Below are 15,610 nucleotides of genomic sequence, written 5' to 3'. Positions count from 1 at the left end.
TCCAAAAGACACATATTCTCGTCCTTTTTCTGAAATCCTGATGGTGCTTATTACTTGACCAAGACACCAGAGATAGCAGGAAGCAACTCGTGTCAATCATTCCCACGACAAAAACCAACATAGAGAACTGCAAGAAAATCACCAGCAGATTGATCAGACTGGCAGTACTTCAGAATTCAGATCAGACGCGAGTGTGACCCAATGCAACGAAGAATGGTGCCCGGCTCGTCAGCAGAGGCAGATATTGGGATGCTGCTCTTCGATCAGACCCAAACGAACTATCGTTTCTTCAAACATTTTTTTTTTACAATTTGCACTTGCAAGTCATTTGATAGGCCAAGTAGTTACCATTAGACACGGCACCAGACATAACCATTTCTTTGGCTATATCCTTCCGTTGCCTTAAAATAACTGTCACCCAAAATAGCTCAAATGTACAGAGATGTAGCAGATGCAGTCTATCATCATGTTTGCAGAAAGGTACTTGTACATAAAGAAACATCCAGCTTTGCCCACACAGAATCACAGCATGTCAACATCATTATCTCTTATTTCAGTACACAGTACCACTTCAGAGTCGACACCTAAAATACATAAGTACCACTTCAAACGCAACACCTACAGTACATAAATACCAGTTCAGACGCAGTAGCTAATGCTCCATCATTTTGAAACTTATTGAAATACTATTTCACATCAGCGCCGAGGTTCCGGATAATCCGTCACCAGTGACCAGCCCACAATAACGTCCATTTTACAAAACCCAACGTCAAGCGTACCGAAGCTTCTACCTCTTTCCTTGGCACTAAATTCCTCCCAAGCTTCCACAGCATTGTTATCATCTTGCCATGCATTGACAGAAACTTTCAGTTTGCTTGTAGTTTCAACAGAAACAACACGACGAGAAAGCTCAATCACACCATCAACCACGGCAGGCACTTTCTCATCTCCAAAACTAAGCAGGACAATTTCCTTGTCATCAACACTGGTGCTACTATAAAAAGCAGGCACTTCATCAAACCAATGAGTACCGACCAAACAGGCAACAAACTGGCCGTGAAAACCATCTGGCCATGAGCCATCAACAACTCGAACAGATATTGTGGCCTCGACAGAGGCATTAATATGCCCAAGTGTAAACTCCATTGTGCTATACTTGCTAGTCCAAGTTTCATGGAGCAGGCATGAATTTACCCTATCTAAGCATATCATTCCCTCAGCAAGGAAGCATAAGGTTTTATCCTCGAGTTCAGAAGGGCCCTTCACTCTTAGGTAAACCTCGATGGTCAAAGGATCCCACAACACCACAGCACGGGTAGGACCTGTGAGCTCTAAATATGGATCCTGCATGCAACAATTAAACAAAAATGTGACCCTAAGTGCAAGGAAAGAAAAGAAACATTCAGCACTGAAAATGTATGGTGCATATACTATCAAATGTAAGATAACAATGCTAGCTTAATCCACTATTGACAACAATGACATGATTTTTGTTCTACGCAAACAATCATAATATAACTCAATAAAATGTGTCTTATGCAGATTTCCGAGAAAGCCTAGCAAACAAAGCCTGAAAAGTTTTTTTTTTGAAGAAATAAGCCTGAAAAGTTTTCAGGCCAAGAGATGGGGGGGTGGGGGGTGGGGGGGGGGACACTCTAAAGCACAGGAATACAAGAATATGACCAATTTTTAACAGATATAGAGCGAGAAAATGAAGTCAAGAGACCTACGTGTTGCGGGGATCATGCAACTTGAGTTCCCAAGGGTACAGTTGGGAGTCAATTTCCTGTCAATAGTTTAACAGAGATAGGACGAGAAAATGGAGTCAGGAGGTCTTCTATGTGCTGTGGGGATTATGTAAAGGGCCTTCAGGCCTTGAGTTCCCATCTAGCTTCCCTAGGGATGACAATAACCTGGAACACATCTGCTCCTTGTACCAATATGATGAGGTAAGAACTTCAGTCAGTGTGTTGAATCAATACTTAGTTGAGCCTAACGAGTGAGTGGGACACTCAGATCAGTAATTAGTTGAGACTAACTAGTGCTGCAGAGATGGTTATTTCGTTGCATACATGTATTTATGATCAAACCCACAGACAAAAGCTATATGAACTTCCTTAAGGCAATGAAACCTGATATAACAGGCTCTCATCTATAAGCTTCATCGATGATGTTAACCCTGTGGGCCTGCTGGTTAAATGGCATAGTAATTGACTAATCGCACAGTTGCTTGGTAATGAAAGAATGATATACCGAGTGCAGGCAGTTGCTGGAAGTTCGTGCATGATGCATTAGGCAGAAGTGCAGCTATGCAACCAAAACATTGAATGAAAAGATTTACTACGAACCTCCCCAGTGATGGTTTGGCACTCATCCCTCGAGCGCTGGAAGATAATATTCCGATTTTCATCAACTGAGTCGCGTATGGCAACCAGACCGAACACGTCGAGAGGCCACTGGAAGCCTCCTCCTATTCCTGCAACCTTGGCTGAAAAGATCTGTAGAGTAGTGGAGGGGTAGAGTCTTTCAACCGGAGGCTCATCGGTAAATCGCATAGGGGGGATAAGAGCTGCACGTAGTAGGAGATTTTAATTAGTTTAAGATCGAGTTCAATAACAGCAGTAATGATAACAAGATAACAACAATAGTCAGCATGTGCAGGTACGAGTTATGATCAGATTATTTCTGCTATAGTTGCTTACAGGTCGAGCTCTGATCCTATGTTTATCTATAATCAGACACCCATCAGACATCAGAAGTACTCTTGTTAAATAATAATAACTACATCTATCGCGAGCCAAAGTCAACCTAATTAGGGTATAGATAGATAGATGCAAGATATATTCGAGAACTCACTGGTATCCTCGAAGGAACCGAAATGTTCGGACCAAATGTAGTTCCATCTTTTGCGAAATCGGAGAGCCTCACGGTCCGGGTCGTCGTCGTCCTCCTCATCCTCCGACCAGGCCGCCGCCGCCGCCGCCGCCGCCGCCTTCTGCGATGCCGTCGCCAGATCCATCTTCCTCCAAGAAGCTTTCGTTTCCGCATGCTCCGTGTCCCTCCTCACCGGCCGTGAACCGTAAGATTGCTCCAAATCATCCCAAAACGCTTCTTCCCAAGCTAGACGTGCCAGGACCTCCTTGTTCTCGCCTTCATCTGCCCGGAACTGGTGGGATTCTGCCTCAGGATCACGGCAGTTTCTCTTCCCGAGGGCCTCCCTCATCAACACCTCGTTCGGCTTCTCCATCTCCCACGGACGAAAGGGGGGACGGTAACGATTTTCCTCGCCGCCGCCGCCGCTCCTCTAGATCTGGGTAGGAAACCCTTCTCTTCTTATCGGGTTTAGTAAAGAGAGGTGTTCCTCAACGTCCAGCAGCCCTACGCCCAGATCCTCCTCTCCGATGAATCCGCGACCAACTCCAACTCCACTCCAGCTTCCGGTGGGACCGCTGCCAACTCCACCCTCCTCCGACGCCCCCGCATCCGCCGAACCCGCCTGGCCCTACGACCCAATCGAGCTCTCCCAGCTGCTCCGCTCCCCGCCCTACCCCAACACGGTACTGGGCATTTTATTTCTTCTCTTCCTTGTGCCTGCAGTGAGGACGGATCTTGAGTTGGATCAGGAGCGCTTCAAAGTGAGTTTGTGTCTTCTTTGATTTTTTTTCTCCCCCATCCAGATGCAGTAATCCTCAGCTTCCTCATCTTCGCTTCTGTCTGGAACAGGAGCATGTGCCTAGAGCATACCTGACACTAGATTTTAATAGACAATTTATGCCTAAAAAGTAGCAGGTGCCAACCTCAATCAACAAAGTAACAAGCTGTAATCACTGAACTTAGACATGGGGTGGTTCTTTTGATCTAAGTTTGCTATATGGGTTGGTATAGTATCTGATAAAAATAATTTATGAGATTTTGTCCAATTAAGATCTAAAGTGGAAAATTGTGTTTCTGAAATTTTTCCTTTTTTAACTTTCAAGCTTGATTTGATCTGAGTGTTCCTTTTTACTGCAATTTTTTCTAAAAAAAGAAAAGAGACAGTTGAATAGTTGATGATACCTGACAGTTATTTGTAGCTAGGTGTTAATATGTTCGAATGCTCATTGCTCAAGCAATATTATTTGTCAGTTTTAATCTTGGCAAAGTGTCCTTTTTTAGCCCAGGACATGCTACCTCATCATTTTTCTTCATCTCATGTTTTATCAGGAAGCTGTGAAATCAAGGCATCGTCGGCTTCCTTATGAGTCAATGCTATACATGCTTCTCCAAGGGGAAGTAAGTACCAATAACAGCATATGACTCCTTTGTTTCATATGTTTTCACCGGTTTAACATAATTTTTTACTCCAATCCTCAACTGGAATTTCTCATTTGAAGTGATTTGGAGTGGAGAGGGAGTACAATGTCATGGTCCAAGTCTGGAAGAATTATTCAACTTCTGCAACAGAATGTTCTCTCTTAAACAGTACTTATGCTAGCACATCAGATGGTAAGTTTCTCTTACGGTATCATCCATTTTGTTGTTAATTTTTTATCTGTATCGCAGCATACCTATGGTAAAGATGTTAATCAACCTTGAGTCCTTATTTTCTGGATTTTCACAACCAAGCTAATCTTTTCCCATTGATTTCATATAGATAGCCCGGGTAGAGTACATGCAACACAAGGGGGTTTCTTTACCGTGATATCGAGCCAGACAACTTCCTGCCGGGCATAGGCTTGGGTGTTACTCATAAGTATTTACTGATAAAACTGGTTTGGTGGTGACTGTATCCCAAATAGCACACAAGAGAGGGTAAATTGTAGCATAACACCCATAGACTGTATCTCTGCATACTTGCTATCGTATTGGCCATTTTTTGCTTCAGCTCATTATCACCAAAGAAGCACAGATTCCTTTACCTTTTAATACAAGATACAAATTCCTTTACCTTTTTATACAAGATGCCCTGCGATGGACAAGTTGTTTCACTTGATGTAAGCATTTGAATTTCTGTAGATTGAATATGTGCCACACCAGTTCATATATACGGAGTATATGTTTTTTATTATAAACAAATGTTTGTATGATTTTCTTATGACAAATCCTTGTGTATAACAGTTGAAAGATCTTGTAATACAAGCCTACCACTGTAACATGAGAAAGAATCCCTATAGTTTTTATTTCTAAACTTGTATAAGTTTTTGTGCATATTTTGTAACAAAATTTCAGGAGTAATTGTTTCACAAAAATAATAAATATTTATAAAAACTGATATAGGCTATATTATTATGATTATGATAAGGCGCGCAAGCGTAGCCGGGTTTCTTAAAGGGAGCTGGCTCCTCCTCGCACGAGAGCGCTCGGCGCCTCCCGCGATGCCAGGTGTCCTCTGCCAACTTTGCAAAATCAACCCGCGGTACCACCTGTAGCCTTGATACCCTCCCTCATTCTTCTCTCCTTTCCCTTCTCTCCTCGCCGCCGCCGCAGTGGCCGCATCTCGGTGCTCCCCGCGTGCCTCCTGGCTCGCCGCCTCCACTCCCCCGTCTTCCCCGACGCCGACGACCCGGCCTCCTCCGACGACCTTGTCCTCCCCTTCATCTCAAGGATGCTCATGGAGGAGGACATCGACGACAAGTTCTACCAGTTCCCCGACCACCCAGCGCTCCTCAACGCCCAGCAGCCCTACGCCCAGATCCTCCTCTCCGATGAATCCGCGACCAACTCCAACTCCAACTCCAGCTTCCGGCGGGACCGCTGCCAACTCCACCCTCATCCGACGCCCCCGCATCCGCCGAACCCGCCTGGCCCTACGACCCAATCGAGCTCTCCCAGCTGCTCCGCTCCCCGCCCTACCCCAACACGGTACTGGGCATTTTATTTCTTCTCTTCCTTGTGCCTGCTGTGAGAACGGATCTTGAGTTGGATCAGGAGCGCTTCAAAGTGAGTTTGTGTCTTCTTTGATTTTTTTTTCTCCCCCATCCATATGCAGTAATCCTTAGCTTGTTCATCTTCGCTTCTGTCTAGAACAGAGCTGTTTAGTTTAGAGCAGTAAGCTTAGGGTACCTTAGTCATGTTCTTTTTGATTCTATGATATCGGTTGGTTTGCACAACCTGACCTTTACAAAAAAAAATCAGCTTCCTCTTTCGTTTCTGAATTAGCTGCTTATTTGTTAAGTGTTTAAGTCATCTTGGTTGTTGTCTTGTGAACCTTCAAGAACTTGTCATCTAGGTATGTGCTCACCATGTGTTCGTTGATATGCCTTGGAGTTAGAGTAATCTCTGATCTTTCATGTTTTCCTCTTTACTCCAGGCTGCAACCACGCCAAGCATTGGATTTGCATCTTCTTCTTTACCTCAATCTCTCCATCTGTTTCGTTAAGATGCAACCACAGCAATCTTTCCTCTTTCTTTTTCCTGCATCTCTTTTACTGGTTATGATAGAGGTGGCTTCCAAGTAATGTGTTGTTGAGGAAAAATAGCTGCAGCTCTCTAGCTGTGCTTTCCTGCAACAATTCCTTTTGATTAGTGTTCCCAGCTCAAGTTCCTAGAATCATATTCCATTATCTCTCTAAGCCCACCATTCCCTAATTTGAAAAAAGGGTATTAGTTTGATGTTGCCACTTCTGCGTATTGTGAGCCCAATAATTGTTATTGGTAGATTGTCGTTATTGTGACTACTCAATCAGCCATTATAGTTTATGGCCATATTCTCCACAGAGAAAATTGACTTGCAAGCTAATTTTTGTTTCCATTCTTTGTTGTTCTGATTCTGATATACCGTGATCATGGTTGTAACATATACGAAGATCCATTTTAGCTTTGCATATAATGAACGAATTAAGCATGGTACCATTCCAATAAGGCCAATAACAGCCACTTCTGACTCTTACTTGCTAGATGTTCTGAAGATTTGAAGAATACAATAGGGAAGATATTGGGTGTGGCTGGAGTAACTCTTTCAAACCCAAGGCTTATGCTTCCTGCTGTGATTTTTGGACTGTCAGATCACTTTCAAAACAACATTTCCATTTCTGAGGTGAGAGCACCACTCTTTACTTTTGCACTAGATCTCTGTTTTAATGGCAGACCATGTTAGAGTTATCTTGAATCCATGAAGAGACTATGGTCAGCAGTTAACATAGCATCACTCTCCTGCACAACAACCAAGCAAAATGATCCGCTTTGCCTTCCTTAACGCAATGTGTGCAAGCAACAAACTTAGTGCTCAGCATTATGTAGTGACTTTCAAGCTAACATGCTACAACTCCTACTTTTAACTAAATTTTACCATCCTGTAAAGTGAGCTGAACTTTCTAACCCAAAATAAGAAGTGTGACTGCAAAAGTAAATTAAACACCGACTGTTCTAGACCACTTTGACAGTGCAATGCATCTCAGGAGTTGACACAACATTGACAATTGATACTCACTGAACTGAAAAACAGATGTACTGCACTATATAATTTCCTGGGTAAAATTAGGACCTCGTCATTCCGAATGGAGCCTGAAAATATTACTAGACGTTGTGACTGTGACTGCTTTCAGACCTGGCAAAGCACACATCTATTGGTACCAAATGATGCATTAGTTCAATTTAGTGAGATGCAGTACATAAAGTAAGTAAAAAATAATGTTAGTTTTCATCATAATAACCTTTTTTGTTTCAGGTTTACTGTGGCTCTTGGTGGGGGCTTGATGCATGTTCTTATGGGTAGCCTGATCCATACCACCTGGACCTGTGCTTTAACATAATGGCATGAAGCCAGGCACATATTTGCATTGCCTTCTCAGCTGGCAAACTTATGTGGGGGGAATTTTGTGATTCTTCTTAACAAGTCAATATGATGCCTAGGTGAACAAATTGCAATATGCAAACAAGTTGTATTTCATTTGTTTTCCAAGTTCATGCTTAAAGAACTTATGTGAAGGCCAGTTCAAGCCACCAGAAACTTAAAGCCAGATATCTGCGGCTTTCATTTGTTTGCAACATGGAGGTTCCTACACAACATGAATTTGACTGTGAATAGTATTTGCAGTTTTCAGGGCATCGAAATTGAAGATAGAATTTGCTCCTCTTGTGCGTATTTCAAAACATCGGACCGTATCGTCTTGCTTTGATTGTGGATAAAAAAGGAGCTAAATGTTCCTGTCACACTCACACAATGCGGATGGAAGGGGTGTTTGCTTAGCTGAACTTTGTAAGGTTGCTTGGTGAAGATTTTGTTAGGTTTATTGGATTTAGACCACACTACAGATGCTGAATTTCTGTTCATTGTTTGAAATGTACATTGAACTGTGCAACAAGAAGAATTTAAGCACTCCTCATTGCTGAAACAAGCATATTCTATTAGCGTGGACATGTTTATTTAATTTATTTTGGTTAAGTAATTCAAATTCTCACATAAGCATGCGCTGGAATCCGGTGACGCACAGCATTAAGTAGGATCTTACTATTCAGTTACATGACTTATGAGTTGATAGGGCGTCACCATTAAGTAGGATCTTACTATTTAGATGACTTATGAATTATTTCGATGACTGATGAATTGATAGGGCGCGTAAAGCGCGCCGAATGTTCCAGTGAGATGAGAGTATGAAACAGATGCAGGAAGAGTAGCACCACACCCCTCTCCGTCTTTTGAGAGGATAAGAGAGTGCGAGCAGGCTGGTGAGTCAATCGGCCCAATAACTTGACCTGCTGCGCGCTAGTGTGCCGCTTATGTGCACGATTTTCAACACTGTAGAACCTATGTAGCCCGGAAGCCTCGAGGCATCCGTTGTTCAAGATTTGTGCGGCCGCACGATCTCCTTCTCCCTCTGCTCGCTCACGCGGTCACGCCGGCCGTGGCCCCGTCTCACGCGCGCTGGCAAGGAGCTCGGCTGGAGGAGTGAGAGCTAGAGGAGGGGAGGGGGTAGAAGGTGGGAGGAGCGGCTGACGGTCGTGTGGTGGTCGAGGTCGACGGGATTAAGATTAGGGTTTCTGGATTTCCAGATTTCCATAATCGGCGGCTCTAGAGAAGGAGGCTGGATGGGATGGGATTCCCGATGGGTGGTGGCCGATGGCGAAGGCAAAAAGAAGATTTGGTTAGAAAGGGCGGGTCGCAGGTCGGTGGTGGGCGGTAGATGGACAACACGACAGCAAAGGTAGCTGCCAGTCGGGGCGAAAGACGGTCGGGCATGAAGAAGAGGAAGCTGAATGAGCTAGTGGTGAATGTTGATTCTGTTTGGTACAGCTGGTCTTTCAGCTTATTCGGAGCGGATTCCATGACTTTGTACCAAACGGTAAAGACACAACTTGATTTGTCCGGCTGCACAAGAATCATCTCTGGATTTACACTTCGAGGTGGGAGTAAAACACCTGATCCCTTACTTCCCGTTCATTCTACACTAAAATCATTTCTTATTTTCTCCGCCTCGCTCCCTACAGAAATTACTCTAGAATTTGGGAGCTATAGCTAAAGAATCAGGGTGTGGATCTCTGGCTCTTAGAGGCTATTTGAGAGGGTTTCTAGTAAGGTAAAAAAACTAGTTTCATGTAAATTCTAGTTCATTTTAATCCGAATTTATAAAAGATTTAATGCTACGGTGCCTCGATTAGTCCTATCACATTAACAAGAATTTTGCCATTTAGAAGTACTAAATAAAATTTGTTTATAAATTTTTTTCACAGATGGGCTATTTCGCGAAACGAATTTAATAAGTCTAATTAATTCACAATTTGCAACAGTAATGCTATAGTAACCATCTGCTAATCATGGATTAATATACCTTATTAGATTCGTCTCCCGAATTAGACCAGAAGTTGTAATTAATTTTAAAATTAAAATTTATTAATACTTTCAAATGATAAGATTTTTTTTTATGTCCGGAACTAAACACAACCTAAGCCATGATCCTATCCGACTCCCGCACGCTAAATATGTACTGCGACAGTGACGGATCAGCTCAGCTCGGCGGCGGCAGGAGAGAGCGGCACGGATACTTCCCCCTGCTGCCCTGCAGTTGGGTTGTGTACTGCAAAGGGTGGGATGCACCGATGCGCTGTGGCTGGTTGTCTCCGCGCTAGCTTGCGCAGTTGCGCGAGTGGTGGTAGCTGCTGCAGGCTCCGTGCAGTGCGTCGCACTGTGCCTGCCGGAGCCAGGTGCATCATCTGGCCTCTCCATTCTCCATCCTACAGTTCACAAGGATTCAAAGCATTTAATGATTCAAGGGACCCACGCACGCATGCAACTTGGCTATCGTCTTCCTCAATTTCTCCTTTCTCCCTCTCTCTCTGCTCAGGGAACTAGCCGCCGCCATCCAAATCCATCAACGCTGGTCTGCAGTTTGCACCAAAAATTGGTAAAATCGATTGCCATAGCCTTCTCTTGTCTCATGTGCTTTCAATTTTGTTGGTATGGCTTAATTTTTCGTTCGTTGCTGCTGCTTTCAAGTCGCTCAGTTCGACCGCTAATGACGGACATGCGGAGGCAGCGAGCAACTACGTGTGCGGAAGCGCCTACAGCTCACATGATGTGTCGTGCCGCACGCCGACCGCGAGCTAGACTACCGGTCCGTCCACCCGAGACCGGTTCGCAAGCGTGCGCACCGTACCACCGACGACGACCGTGGCGAGCTAGCTGTGAGATTCTGCACCAAGCGAGTCGCGCAGCGCTCGGCGAATGCGGCCGCGGGCACCCGCGGCCAACAGGACGAACATGGAGCAGCCGCGGGGCGGGGGGCGTTCCGGCGCGGCGCAGCAGATGATCCTCACGCCGCGGCATTTTTACTAAGTCCTGGAACTTTATGCTTGAAATCATTGCGAGCCGTAGGATGGAGAACGGAGAGATGAGATGAGGGCGCCAGTTACGTCCTGGATCTAGCTCCAGGACTCGGATTGAGCGACTTTGCTTCACAACGTAACTTTAGCCTCAATATCCGACATCAGCTTTCGATCTAACGACTCTGCATGTTTCAAAGGGATAGACTTGGCTTCTCCAGCGCCTGCGGAGAAGGTGGTCTTCTTGGCCGCCACGATGGAGGAGAAGCAAGAGTGCCGCCGTGTCGCTCTCCATCAACCCTACGGCTCTTCACCATAGCGCGCTACTGTTCTAGATGAATCCACTATGGAAAAAAATGGTTCATACTTGTATTTCGTATGCTTGTAGATGATGCTTTGCTCTCAATCGAATCACAGAGCTCGCAAGTTGTGAGGTACGGCCATGGCAGATGCTTACGATTATACGATACGAAATTCTCTCGAGTATCTGGAAGTCATAGGCTGTCTAAGGATGCTCTCCATAATATTTCTATGGTCAAATGCAATGGATCCTATTAGTGACATGCAGCGTCAATCCAATCAAGTAACAAACACGCGACCCAACTCTGAATTTGTTTTAACAATCCAAGAACAGGCCATAGGCAGGAACCAATCAAGAATAAAAAAGAATGAGAGTATATGTTCGTATTAAGCGGCCACAGGGTCACGAATCGATCTCCCTTCTTTACAACAGCGAACAAAACTCAAATTCTTACAACGACAAACGGAGATCCATAGCTCTAAACAGCAGCACCACCAATTTTTTTAGTGACCGTGCCTTAGCACGTATTTCATTAAGAAGAAAGCACTTTACAGACAAATCTCAATGCAGCCAAACAGGACTTGGCCAACACAAGGACTAAAAAAAGAGAAACACTGAAGAATGGTTGGTAGCGACAAAAGCCGCAACCAGCAACCACAACAACAACAAGAAGAGGCAGCATGAAGGGAAGGGAGGACATATCCAACCCAACCACCCTAACAAGGCTACCCAAGAACTGAACCTGCAAAAGGGATACACCGTCGCCAAAGATGTTTGGTGTGAGCAAACTTGAAGAACACGACCATTGCGGCAAAGCATCCGCCAGAGTAGAAGAAACGGCGGCAAAGCATCCACCAAGACCAGTGGTGGCAAAGTATTCACCCAAGTAGCAACATGGCGGCAAACCATCCGCCCAAGCAAACGATGGCAAAGCATCCACCCAGCTGTCAGTATTTTAGTGCCACGCCCACTGAGGGATACCTCCGAGGTGGTGAGTTTGTAGGTAGGATGTTGCCAAGATCAGGAACTCGAAGGTGCAAGGAACACAAAGTTTAGATAGGTTCGGACCGAGAGCGTAATACCCTACGTCCTGTGTGTGGTTTGTATTGCCTTAGGTGTTGATCGGGGTGATTTTTCTTTGAAGGGGGTCCCTACCCGTCCTTATATAATTTAGGGGGACAGAGTTACGTAGAAATCCTAACCAGATACGAGTTCAGAGTCCTACCTAAGTACTTTTCGGGTAGTTTCCTGCAATTAAGAGGGGAAAATGACTCTAACTTCGGAAACTGCACATTCATTCCACAAAAGGTGTTTAACTAATTGTGTGCGGAGTCCACAGACGACTTAACACGTAGCTCAGCGCTTGTTTCAGCCGCTCGTTGAGGCCTCCAAAGGTCTGAAGCAATCACTCGGCTTGCATCAACCTGACACAGCTGCTTTACAAACCAAACCGCATGATGGACACGGTTGACCTTATCGCCTCATTTGCCTTCATCCTAGTGGCCACCATCCCTCCCATTTTCTGTTATCTCCTCGAATCCTATGTAGTCGTACTCGTGTCACGCATAAAAGCCAGTGGCATTAGCTAAAAAAACAAAGACATCTGACCATATATTTCTCCAAAGGTCACACATTCTCGTTCTTTTCTGAAAGCCTGATGATGCTTATTACTTGATCAGAGATGGCAGGAAGCAACTCGTGCCAATCATTCCAACGACAAAACCAAACTGTAAGAAAATCACCAGCAGATTGATCAAGCTGGCAGTACTTCAGAATTCAGATCATTCTCTGGCACTGGGTCCCGAACTAGACCTAGACGTGAGTGTGAGTGTGACCCAATGCAAAAGAAGAAGAATGGTGCCTGGTGCGTCAGCAGATGCAGAGATCTTGGGATGCTATCCTTGATTGTCTACATCTGCTGCTCCGGATCTACTACCGCTAGCAGCTAGTAGGGCTGTGACTCTATCTTTTGCAAGACCAGTGAACAAAGCCATGTTAGGTAGGCGGCCAATTGCGTTTGTGGTGATGATGGGCGTCCGAAAAAGACTCCTTTTTCCCCGTGCGTTTTCCTTTCCAGTGCTCTATGATTAGGTGTCGACTGTCCAACACGCAAGAGGGCGGCCACACCATGGCCTCGCAGGTCGCAGCTATTTAATCCTGACGCATCGTCAAGCCAAGAGTCAGACACGCTCCTGAGATGGAAACCATGGCGAGGCTGGCAGCCGGCCGGTTGCTGGTGATCCTGCTCGCTCTCCATCTCCTCGTCGCGTCCGTTCACGCAGCTCGTTTCACAAGTAATTCACCCCCAAATATCGTCTTCTTCTTATTCGTCTGTTTCACCATTAGATGTTCTTTGTGGACTGATGTCTGAACTGGGGTTTTGTGCTATTGTTGATGTGGATGAAGGGGGCTTCAGAGCGAGGATGGTTGAGGCTCCAGCGTTAGAGGGCGCTGAAGATGCAGCAGAGGTACTTATCTACTAGTTCCAGTATTACAAATAAACTGCTTAGAGATTTAGCTGCTTAATTTTGTTGTTCACGGCCTAAAGAATTTAAATCACAGTTCGTTCATTTACCTGTGTCTTTGTACAGTGTGGGCTAAGCGCAGAAACAGTAACTTGATTGAGAGTTAGAGGTCTTAAGCTGCAATATGCAAGTAACTGAAAGTGTGGTTCGAGTTCATCATTGGTGTACTGAATTTTGAGTCAAAACTAACGGTTACTCAAAGGTCAAACAATGATGATATGGCATACTTGTAAGACTGAACCATGTTCAGAAGCATACTTTTGAAACAGTAAAAAGCTTGTTCATGTATAAGTTATGCTAGATGTCTAGAGAAACCTCGGCACTGGTTACGTTGTACATTACTCTATCTGCGTAAGTACAACTCAAATTAGCCATTCCCCTGAACTAACCTTATGAAGCATGAACATGTTCAGACCATTCTTTTGTAATTCTTTCTTTGTAACGTCTGTTCAGAAGAAAAAAAACACTACCTGATTGAATTCAAGCGATCCATTCCTCTAGAACTGATCTTATTACTGCTTGATCACAAAATATTGCAGGACAATTGGAGAAGCAACACATTGGTTGAAGAGGTGTTTGGAAGGATGGCTTTGCAGATAACTGACTACCCTGGTTCAAGCCCGAATGATCGTCACACACCAAAAGCCCCGGGCCCATGATCAATGACAAAGACAAATCGCCAGCTATTGCTGAACCGTGATGATGTGTACAGAGTTTAGAAAACTCATCATCGGTTGTCTATCAGCTAGTAAAAATAGTAGCAACCTTCAAGTGTAAATTCGTAGCGCGAACGTTTCGTTAAGATTTGTAGCCTGACTCCTGCCTGAATTCTTACGTAGTAGCATCACAGTCCAAAGAAATACACAGAAAGCTCTCTGTTTGAGAGCAGGGCTCGATGAATATTCTGCTACTTAGATTAAGGAGTTGTATGATTGAAGTATCTGCAAATTGTCTGGATAGACAGGTACACACTGAACTTTCAGACCTTCAGTAGCATCTGATCAGTTGTTAAACAATGACGTCTGACCATATATTCCTCCAAAAGACACATATTCTCGTCCTTTTTCTGAAATCCTGATGGTGCTTATTACTTGACCAAGACACCAGAGATAGCAGGAAGCAACTCGTGTCAATCATTCCTACGACAAAAACCAACATAGAGAACTGCAAGAAAATCACCAGCAGATTGATCAGACTGGCAGTATTTCAGAATTCAGATCAGACGCGAGTGTGACCCAATGCAACGAAGAATGGTGCCCGGCTCGTCAGCAGAGGCAGATATTGGGATGCTGCTCTTCGATCAGACCCAAACGAACTATCGTTTCTTCAAACATTTTTTTTTACAATTTGCACTTGCAAGTCATTTGATAGGCCAAGTAGTTACCATTAGACACGGCACCAGACATAACCATTTCTTTGGCTATATCCTTTCGTTGCCTTAAAATAACTGTCACCCAAAATAGCTCAAATGTACAGAGATGTAGCAGATGCAGTCTATCATCATGTTTGCAGAAAGGTACTTGTACATAAAGAAACATCCAGCTTTGCCCACACAGAATCACAGCATGTCAACATCATTATCTCTTATTTCAGTACACAGTACCACTTCAGAGTCGACACCTAAAATACATAAGTACCACTTCAAACGCAACACCTACAATACATAAATACCACTTCAGATGCAATAGCTAATGCTCCACCATTTTGAAACTTATTGAAATACCATTTCACATCAGCGCCGAGGTTCCCGATAATTCGTCACCAGTGACCAGCCCACAATAACGTCCATTTTACAAAACCCAATGTCAAGCGTACCGAAGCTTCTACCTCTTTCCTTAGCACTAAATTCCTCCCAAGATTCCACAACATTGTTATCATCTTGCCATGCAATGACAGAAACTTTCAGTTTGCTTGTAGTTTCAACAGAAACAACACGACGAGAAAGCTCAATCACACCATCAACCACGGCAGGCACTTTCTCATCTCCAAAACTAAGCAGGACAATTTCCTTGTCATCAACACTGGTGCTACTATAAAAAGCAGGCAC

The 15,610-nt window shown here is 44.4% G+C and overlaps 3 protein-coding genes across 12 annotated transcripts; 2 read left to right on the top strand and 1 right to left on the bottom strand.

Moving 5' to 3' along the window:
* Positions 1-507: 507 nt before the first annotated feature.
* On the bottom strand, positions 508-3,717 carry LOC112882846. The gene is made up of 3 exons (XM_025948004.1): positions 2,857-3,717; positions 2,349-2,569; positions 508-1,344 (listed from the first exon to the last, which is right to left on the bottom strand). The coding sequence occupies exons 1-3, from the start codon at positions 3,245-3,247 to the stop codon at positions 697-699; spliced, it is 1,260 nt and encodes a 419-aa protein (XP_025803789.1). The 5' UTR covers positions 3,248-3,717; the 3' UTR covers positions 508-696.
* Positions 3,501-8,348, top strand: LOC112882847. 10 transcript variants are annotated; one of them, XR_003226722.1, is made up of 7 exons: positions 3,501-3,635; positions 4,204-4,272; positions 4,374-4,485; positions 4,634-5,919; positions 6,877-7,015; positions 7,646-7,830; positions 8,015-8,348. XR_003226722.1 is itself a non-coding variant. In XM_025948005.1 (3 exons), the coding sequence occupies exons 1-3, from the start codon at positions 5,585-5,587 to the stop codon at positions 7,691-7,693; spliced, it is 444 nt and encodes a 147-aa protein (XP_025803790.1). In that variant the 5' UTR covers positions 4,505-5,584; the 3' UTR covers positions 7,694-8,348. The 10 variants fall into 10 exon arrangements, 1 of the variants encoding a protein (XP_025803790.1); XR_003226723.1 differs by having other exon boundaries at positions 6,290-7,015; XR_003226727.1 differs by having other exon boundaries at positions 4,634-4,791; positions 7,646-8,348.
* Positions 8,349-13,160: 4,812 nt separating this feature from the next.
* LOC112882849 lies at positions 13,161-14,607 on the top strand. The gene is made up of 3 exons (XM_025948007.1): positions 13,161-13,332; positions 13,445-13,506; positions 14,103-14,607. The coding sequence occupies exons 1-3, from the start codon at positions 13,236-13,238 to the stop codon at positions 14,220-14,222; spliced, it is 279 nt and encodes a 92-aa protein (XP_025803792.1). The 5' UTR covers positions 13,161-13,235; the 3' UTR covers positions 14,223-14,607.
* Positions 14,608-15,610: the final 1,003 nt, after the last annotated feature.

The sequence above is a fragment of the Panicum hallii genome, chromosome 2, assembly GCF_002211085.1.
Source record: "Panicum hallii strain FIL2 chromosome 2, PHallii_v3.1, whole genome shotgun sequence".
NCBI lineage: Eukaryota > Viridiplantae > Streptophyta > Magnoliopsida > Poales > Poaceae > Panicum > Panicum hallii.
Note: the sequence above shows the minus strand (reverse complement) of the source record. Positions and strands in the feature narration are given on the sequence as shown.